Below are 10,185 nucleotides of genomic sequence, written 5' to 3' on the forward strand. Positions count from 1 at the left end.
GGTGATGGATTAATTCTGAAAGCCATTCATGTTAATAAAATAATTTGTCTTACTGGTAAAGAGAAAAGAAGGCTAAAAGAGATTCTTTGTAGATTTTCTTTTTTGACTTCTTCAAGAGAAAACAAAGAAACTTCCACTTATTTTCACATGGATAGAGTATACAACTCAAGGTTAATGAATATTTACATTTAATATTCCATAATTTGTATCTGAGGGCCCTGGCTAAACAATATTTAATATAGAGATACTAAGTGTGAGACAGTTATATGTATTGAGCAAAATAGCAATCTGAATTTTTACATTAGAGAAACAGAAATTTAACTCCAACTAATGTGTATTTATGTAGTTTTGTGAGTATACATGCCTTTGTATAAAGTAAAGTGATCAATAAGTATTATTCTCAGTATTAAACACTTAAGCAGTTTGGTTTCAGCCAGAGTGTTACATAGCTGTTAATAATTAATATTGGAACAACACTCAAATATATGTCATATATATCACTCACACACACACATATATATACATATATATGTATATATATATATATATTCTTGTGCTGATCCCCTTTTGAAGAGTTTAATTAATCCTTATGCTTAATTTCCACATACTAGTGCAGATCTTTATTGCTTTCTATATTAATTAGAACATTACTTTGATGAGTACTCAATTATTCAGATAATAAAACATGTTAGAAAGCAAACAAAAAGAGCTAATAAATATTGTTATCTGTATGCTGGCATGCAGCACAAAAACACATTGTTTCCTTCAGTATCAACAACTAGAAAAGATTCCAGAATCCTACAAACTAGTTAGTGTTTGGATGAAGTTTCTCTCTGGTCTGTCAGTCTAAGAATTTCATGGTAAAACAAGTAGACTGAGTCATTAAGAAATCTTATGTCTTGTTTGTGAGATATTATATCTTTTTAAAAAGGAATACAATACATATTATGAAGAAACATTGCATGAATATATTAACAAATCCTCAGAAATTTGGATATTATTTTGCAGACAATGGTTGCTGTCCTAGAGAGAATATTTGCAATCTTTTTAAGTGTGGAATTCCTCATGGGAATCTTAGGAAATGGATTCATTGCTCTGGTGAACTGCATAGACTGGGTCAAAAGAAGGAAGATTTCTTCAGTGGATCAAATCCTCACTGCTCTGGCAATTTCCAGGATCACTATGACTTTGTTTGTGTTCCTAGATGGGTGGGTATTTGTGCATTACCCTGCATTACACTTGACTGTAAAAGTGTTTGGAACATATTCTATCACTTGGACAGTGATCAATCATTGTAACTTTTGGCTTACTACAAGCCTAAGCATATTTTATTTCCTCAAGATAGCCAACTTTTCTAACACTATTTTTCTTTACCTAAAGTTTAGAGTTAAAAATGCCGTCTTGGTGACCTTGTTAGTATCTCTATTTTTCTTGTTCTTAAACATTGTTGTTATGAAAATATACTGTGATATGTGTATTGATGATGTCCAAAGGAATGTATCTCATACTTCCAGATTGTGTAACTATGCACAAATTTGCAGATTTCTTTTATTTACCAATCCTATGTTTTCATTTGCACCATTTGTTATGTCCCTGGCAAACTTCCTCCTGCTCATCTTCTCCCTGTGGAGACACCTGAAGAACATGCAGCACAACACCAAAGAATACAGAGATGTCAGCACTGTGGCTCACATCAGAGCCTTGCAAACCATCATTATTTCTGTACTGTTATACACTCTTTTCTTTCTCTCATATATATTGATGGCTTGGAGTTCTGATTCAAAGGGAAAATACCTAATCTTTTTGTCTTTCTGGACTCTGGGAAATGGTGCTCTTTCTGCTCACCCATTTGTTCTGATTTGGGCAAACAGAAGGTTGAGGTGGGCTTCTCTTTTAGTGCTATTGTGGCTCAGATATAGGTTAAAAACATAGAAGCATAGGGTCCAGACTATCTAGGGAATGCTTTTTGCATATTTTAAAGTAAAATAAGGAGACAAGAGATTCTCACATGAAGAAATTTATATATTATAAATATTTTGCTCTAAGTATTTGTGAATTAAACAACTGAACAAAACTCAAAGTAACATTTGCTATAAACCTATATTGACAAGGATATCAATACACACCACTTAAATGCAATGTCTGTGGTCAGTTTATATGTTCTAATGTTTCAGAGCTAAGATCCACAAATAAAAGAAAATATGAGGCATTTGTCTTTCAGGGTCTAGTTTAACTCATTTAGTATACTATTTCCAGTTCCACCTAATTACTTGTAAGTTTTATGATATAACCTGAAGTAACTACAGAAACCAGGAAAATAGAAAAGGTAAATGGGGGAGGAGCAGTGAAAGAACTCTAGAGAGATGGTAGGACACAAGAATTCTGGAGTGAAAATGAAGAACTACATTGGAGGGACATTTATTGGTAGGAGGAAAGAGGAATGAGAGATAAATTACACTAAGGATGTTTGAAAACCAAAGAGTAACGTCATTAAGTACTCACAGATAAAAATGTAATGGAGTTTGGAGTTGTATAACATGGGGTGATAATACTAACACAAGGGACATACTCCACCTAACAAAATTCTAGTGCTAAATAAGAGAAACCTTCCTTCAAATTGTTGACTGGGGGGTCCAACAGACTCCCCCAAAATATAGTCTATTTTCATTGTCTTTGGGTTGCTTCCCAGAGTTTTACATTAGATTCTATTGTTGAAGACATCACACAGTTTAGGTATAGGATTCAGAGGAATCAAACTGGAAAGGTCTTGGAAGCCTCCTCCCTGAGGGCTAGGCTCTCATACTATCAGAAGGTGCTAATGCGAGGTGCCAACGGAGAAAAATACAAAGTACAAAATCCCACCCAGATTTAAAGCCTGTGAAAAATAATGATTGTCTCATAAAGATATCTTAAATGGTATAATACTGACACTTTTATCTTAGTTGCTATCTAATTGGACTGATAAAGTCTACTCAGTAGAAAGTAATGTCTGGCTCTGTGAACTTAACTAGTTACCTGTGGCTGGAGAGGTTTCAGGCCTGAGATGAGAACCACTGTTCCCATGCTTCTAAACCACATTCACTACTTTCTACTTGTACTCTAAATACTTAGATCCATGGATGAGTGTAGGTCCCCCCCTCATCAGAGAAAATTCTTTTTAAACAAATGGAGGTTACAAGAGAGATTCACAGCTGATAAAAAAGACAGAATAAGTGGTCATGAGTTACTCAGCTCCAGTTGATGCATCTACGATGCAACTCCTGTATCTAAGCCTCAGGGAACCTTACGAAAGAGGTAGTGGAAAGATTATAAGCGCCAGATAGCCAGCATAATTCATGCTAGATAGTGTCTTCGCAATATGATAGGAAAGCTGAACCTATTAAATCTTAACAATATGGATGCCTAAACAATACTTGCATAATGACAACAGCACTTGATGTCAATATAAATGAGGGACATTTCACAAGACACAACTCCTTGATGAAGAACTTCAGGCAATTGATGCTGCTAAAACAAGGTAATTAGTTTTTCCAGGTATGAATCTCCTAATATGCTATCTGATCCCAAGTGTTCAAGGTGTGAACACATATGTGCATGAACACAAGCATACACATACACACACACAAACATGTACACATACATACACATACAGACTTATGAATGAATGAAGTGGCTATATATTTGAGAGTAGTGGGTGATAATAAGGGAAATTGAAGGAGAAGGAGTACTTTTAGTACTCATATAAAATTCTCCAAAAAGTCTTAAAAATTACAATAAATAAATGTCTGTAGTCATAAATATTAGTAATTTTATTTAGGTATTCTTTCCAAAATGATAAAATAAAATACTTGCAATATGTAAACCATGTTGGTATTCATAAAGCAATGTAAAACATCATTATTTAAAAGTAAAACTTATTAAAATATATAAAATTATAACATGGATAAGAAAGAGAGTCATAAAGTTCCACCTCCATCCAAGGAGTTATTTGCAACTGATAGCTCTTCGGGAGGTAGAGTCAATTCTTGTAAAATATGTGGACCTTGAGATCCATGATCCAGTAGATGGTCCTATACAGAAGTGTATACAACAGCACAGATTTTATTTAAAATTACAGAAATTTGGAAGGGAAAGTGATGAGGGTATAGAGAGACATTAGAAGAGAGTGATGACAGGGTAGGTTTGATCAAAACATGTTTTATGCATGTATGAAATGCTCAAATAACAAAAGACAAGTGCATAAATTTTTAAATATGCAATATGTAGAAAAGTCAAACAAGAAATGAATTACAGGATTAGAAACAAGTTGAAGCCAATATTAGACAACTTTCATGATGGCAATAGAATAAATTGCAAAGTCCTATGTAATATTTTTGTACATTTGTATGCATTTTCTATTGTGAGTGATATCTAAATGTTATGAAATTATCTAGCTGCCTACTTTATACATAAAATTTTAATTTAGCTGAAAAAGACTTAAATCAGTTTATGATTTTTGTTATTTCCACTTTTGCCTCTTTCCTTTCTACCTTCCTTCCCCTCTTCTTTCTTTCTTTCATGGTGCTGGTCACTGGTCTCAGAAGCTCCACACAAATATGAAGTAACATATGATTGAGCATCCTTTGGGTATATGCCCATGAGCGGTATTGCTGGTTAATTCCCAATATTCTGAGAAGCTACTATACTGGTTTCCAAAGTGACTGTGTAAGTTTTCACTCTCACCAACAATGGAGGCTTGTTCTCCTTATTCCACATCCTCTTTAGCATAAGCTATCATCATTATTTCTGATTTTAGCCATTCTGACTGTTATATGATGGTATCTCAGAGTTGATTTGATTTACATTTTTTGTGATGGCTAATGATGTAGAGCAGTACCTTAAGTGTCTTTTAGCCATTTGAGATTCTTCTGTTGAGAATTTTCTATTTAGATCTGTGCCCAATTTTTTGATTGGATTATTTGATATTTTGATGCCTAATTTCTTGAGTTCTTTATATATTTTGGAGATTAGTACTCTGTCTGTTAAAGAGTTGGTAAGATTTTTTCCCCATTCAGTAGACTGCAATTTTTCCCATTCAGTATACTTTGCCTTATAGAAGCTTCTCATTTGCAGAAGGTCCACTTATTTCTTTTTGCTCACAGTGTCCATGTTACTGGTGTTATATTTAGGAGGTGATCTCTTTTGCCTATGTGTTCAAGGCTACATCCCACTTTCTCTTTTATAAGGTTCAGTGTGGCTGAATTTATATGAGGTCTTTGATCCATTTGGATTTGAGTTTTGTGCATGGGGAAAGATATTAATCTATTTGCATTTCTCTACATGTTGACATACAGTTATGCCAGTGCCATTTGTCAAAGATGTGTTCTTTTTTCCATTGTATAATTTTAAGTTCTTCATCAAAAATCAAGTGTTCATACGTGTGTGGACTAATATCAGGGTCTTTGATCTGATTCTATTGGTCTACCTTTCTATTTTTATGCCAATACCAAGATATTTTTATTATTGTAGTTCTATAATAGAGTGTGATGTCAGGGATGATGATGCTTCCATAGTTCCTTTTGTACAGGATTGCTTTAGTTATCTTAAATTTTTGTTTTTCCGGTTTGAGAGCTACCTGGCCAGCAAGGAACCTGATATCAGTGCCAAAAGAGGCATCAGTGGGGTGAGTGAGTTCCCGACCCACGGCAGCAGTCAGGAGACGGAGCACAGACATTCCTCATCCCCCTATACTTCCTGGTCTTTCTGCAGGGGCTATTATCCCTGGATACTGCCCCTCTCTTCCTACCCTACCCAGCTTGCATCCAGAAAACCCCTCCCAATCTGCCTCCCTCACCTCTTTGGGCCCAGAACATCCCCCAGCTCAACCTGTTTGGGGGCTGGGACTGAGTCCTGAGTGCAACCAGGAGGGTGGGACTCCCTTTGTTTCAATAGCCTGCCTGCAGCAAGCAAGGTAGGTTTTTTGTTTGCTAGCTACCTGACCAGCAAGGAGACCTGATCTCCATACCAGAAGATCTATCAGTGGGCAAGGAGACCTGATCCTGTAAAAGAAGATCCATAGGGGAGCATTTGGAGGAAGAGATAGGTAGGCACCAATGCAAGAATTCCTCCAACAATCTGAAAAACAACATGAAGTCACCAGAATCCAGAGAACTTAAAACAAGAGGACATGAACACTTTAATCAATAAGAAGTAGAAAAAATTGACTTTATGAAAGTGATAGAGGCCCTTAAACAGGAGGTGAAAAATTCCCTTAAAGAATGGATGAGAAGAATAACAAAAAGTTTGAAGAATTGAGTAAATCCATAAATGATATCCTAGGAAAACAAGGAAAAACAATCAAACAGATAATGAAAACACTCCAAGACTTGAAAACTGAAATGGAGGCAAGGAAGAAAACACAAACTGAGGGCCGGTTGGCTATGGAAAATCTAGGTAAACAAATAGAGACTACAGAAACAAGCATAACCAACAGAATACAAGAGATAAAGAAAGAATCTCAGATTCTGAAGATACCATAGAGAAAATAAATGCACTGATCAAAGAAAACAGCAAATCCAACAAATTCTCATCACAAAACATTCAGGAAGTCTGGGACACAATAAAAAGACCAAACCTAAGAATAATAGGAGTAGAAGAACGAGAAGAAGTACAATTCAATGGTCCAGAAAATATATTTAATATAATTATAGAAGAAAACTTTCCCAACCTAAAGAAATATATTCCTAGGAAGGTTCAAGAAGCATACAGAACTCCGAATAGACTGGATCAAAAAAAATCCCCTCGCCATATAATAATCAAAACACAAAACATACAGAATAAAGAAAGAATATTAAGAGCTGCAAAGGAAAAAGGTCAAGTTACTTATAAAGGTAAACCTATCAGACTTACACCTGACTTCTCTATGGAAACCATGAAAGCCAGAAGGTTCTGGATAAAGGTACTGCAGAAACTAAGAGACCATGGATGTAAGCCCAGACTACTATATCCAGCCAAGCTTTCATTCAAGCTAAATGGAGAAAACAAAATTTTCCAGGATAAAAAGAAATGTATACAATCCGTTGCCACAAATCCAGCCTTACAGAAAGTAACAGAAGGAAAATCACAAACCAAGGAGTCCAACAATGCCCACAATAACTCAGACATCTAGTCACCCTTCACCAGCACAACTCGAAGAAGGGAAACACACAAACCCTACTACCAAAAAAAAAGTGGCAGAGTTAACAACAACTGGTCATTAATATCACTTAATATCAATGGACTCAACTCACCTATAAAAGGCACAGGCTAAGTGATTGGATATGAAAACAGGATCCAACATTCTGCTGTTTACAAGAAACACACCTCAACCACAAAGACAGACATCTACTCAGAGTAAATGGCTGGGAAAAGGTTTATCAAGCAAAGGGACCTAAAAAACAAGCAGGTGTGGCCAAACTAATTTCTAACAAAGTTGACTTCAAACTTAAATCAATCAGAAGAGATGGAGAGGGACATTTTATACTCATAACAGGAACAATTCATCAGGATGAAGTCTCAATCCTGAATATCTATGCCCCTAATATAAAAGCACCCACTTATGTAAAAGAAACATTACTAAAACTCAAGGCAGTCATCAAACCACACACACTAAAAGTAGGAGACCTCAACACTCCTCTCTCACCAAGGGACAGGTCATTCACACAGAAACCTAACAGAGAAATAAGAGAATTAATGGAGGTAATAAATCAAATGTACTTAACAGACATCTATAGAATATTCCACCCAAATAGGAAAGAATATACCTTCTTCTCTGCAGCTTATGGAACCTTCTCGAAAATTTACCACACTCGGTAACAAAGCAAACTTCCACAATTTCAAAAAATATTAGTAACCATCTGTGTCTTATTGGATCACCATGGATTAAAGTTAGAATTCAACAACAATGCTATCCCCAGAAAGCTTACAAACTCATGGAAACTGAACAGTCAGCTACTGAACCACACCTGGATCAAGGAAGAAATAAAGAAAGAAATTAAAGTCTTCCTTGAATTCAATGAAAATAAAGACACAACATACTCAAACTTATGGGACACTATGAAAGCAGTGCTAAGAGGAAAGTTCATAGCACTAAGTGCCCACTTAATGAAAATGGAGAAAGCACACATTGGAGACTTAAAAGCATGCCTGAAAGCTCTAGGAAAATAAAGAACAGACTTACCTAGGAGGAGTAAAATACTGGAAATAATCAAACTGAGGGCTGATATCAACAAAACCGAAACACAGAAAACAATCCAAAGAATCAATGAAACAAAAAGCTGGTTCTTGGAGAAAATCAACAAGACTGATAAACCCATATCCAAACTAATCAAACAGCAGACAGAGAATACACAAATTAATAAGATCAGAAATGAAATGGGGGACATAACCACAGACACAGAGGAAATTCAGAGAATCATTAGGTCTTACTACAAAAGCCTGTATGCCACAAAATTGGAAAATGTAAAATAAAGGACATTTTTTTAGATAAATACCATATACCAAAGTTAAACCAGGACCAGGTGAACAAACTAAATAGACCTGTTAGTTGCAAAGAATTGGAAGCTGTTATCAAAAACCTCCCTACCAAAAAAATCCCAGGACCAGATGGTTTCAAAGCAGAATTCTACCAGAAACTTCCAAGAATACCTAATAACTATACTCCTTAATGTATTTCACAATATAGAAACAGAAGAGTCATTGCCAAATTCCTTTTATGAAACTACAGTTACCCTGATACCAAAACCACACAAAGACTCAACCAAGAAAGAGAATTACTGGCCAATCTCACTCATGAACATGGATGCAAAAATCCTCAATAAAATACTGGCAAACAGAATCCAAGAACACATTACAAAAATTACCCATAATGATCAAGTAGGCTTCTTCCCAGAGATGCAGGGCTAGTTCAACATATGAAAATCTATCAATGTAATCCATCATATAAATAAACTGAAAGAAAAAAAACCATATGATCATTTCATTAGATGCTGATAAAGCATTTGACAAAATTCAACATCTCATTATGATAAAGATCTTGGAAAGATTAGGGATACAAGGGTCATACCTAAATATAATAAAAGCTGTTTACAGCAAACCAACAGCTAACATCAAATTAAACAGAGAGAAACTCAAAGCCATCCCACTAAAATCAGGAACACGAAAAGGCTGTCCACTCTCTCCATACCTCTTCAATATAGTGCTTGAAGTTCTAGCGATAGCAATAAGACAACAAAAGGGGATCAAGTGGATTCAAATTGGAAAGGAAGAAGTTAAACTTTCATTATTTGCAGATGATATGATAATGTACATAAGCGACCCCAAAAACTCCACCAAAGAACTCCTAGAGCTGATAAACACCTTTAGTAACCTGGCAGGATACAAGATCAACTCCAAAAATCAGTTGCCCTCCTATATACAAAGAATAAGGAAGCATAGAAGGAAATCAGAGAAACATCACTTTTTACCATAGCCACAAATAGCATAAAATATCTTGGGGTAACTCTAACCAAGGAAGTGAAAGATCTATTTGACAAGAACTTTAAGTCTTTGCAGAAAGAAATTGAAGAGGATACCAGAAAATGGAAGGATCTCCCTTGCTCTTGGATTGGGAGGATCAACATAGTAAAAATGGCAATTCTATCTAAGGCAATTTATAGATTCAATGCAATCCCCATCAAGGTCCCATCAAAATTCTTCACAGATCTTGAAAGGACAATAATCAACTTTATATGAAAAAACAAAAAACTCAGGATAGCCAAAACAATCTTATACAATAAAGGAACTTCTGGAGGTATTACCATCCCTGACTTCAAACTCTATTATAGAGCTACAGTATTGAAATCAACTTGGTATTGGCATAAAAACAGAGAAGTCGACCAATGGAATTAAAAAACAGACCTGGATTTTAACCCTTAATCCTATGAACACCTGATTTTTGATGAAGGAGCTAAAAGTATACAATGGAAGAAAGAAAGCATCTTCAACAAATGGTGCTGGCATAACTGGATATCAACCTGTAGAAGAATGAAAATAGATCCATATCTATCACCATGCACAAAACTCAAGTCCAAATGGATCAAAGAACTCAGTATCAATCTGAACACACTGAACCTCATAGAAAAGAAAGTGAGAAGTACTATACAACATATGGGCACAGGAGACCACTTC

General features: G+C 35.5%; 1 protein-coding gene across 1 annotated transcript; it reads left to right on the forward strand.

Annotated features, from left to right (window-relative positions):
* The first annotated feature begins 1,011 nt into the window (after positions 1-1,011).
* On the forward strand, positions 1,012-1,932 carry LOC130883944 (taste receptor type 2 member 113-like). Its single transcript, XM_057784789.1, has one exon. It carries the CDS (start codon positions 1,012-1,014, stop codon positions 1,930-1,932), a length of 921 nt encoding a protein of 306 aa, XP_057640772.1.
* The last annotated feature ends 8,253 nt before the right edge of the window (positions 1,933-10,185 follow it).

The sequence above is a fragment of the Chionomys nivalis genome, chromosome 1 (genome assembly GCF_950005125.1).
Source record: "Chionomys nivalis chromosome 1, mChiNiv1.1, whole genome shotgun sequence".
Taxonomy (NCBI): domain Eukaryota; kingdom Metazoa; phylum Chordata; class Mammalia; order Rodentia; family Cricetidae; genus Chionomys; species Chionomys nivalis.

What these genes read in the sequence shown, in the direction of transcription:
- LOC130883944 (XM_057784789.1), top strand. Translation starts at nt 1,012, where the DNA reads ATGGTTGCTGTCCTAGAGAGAATATTTGCAATCTTTTTAAGTGTGGAA.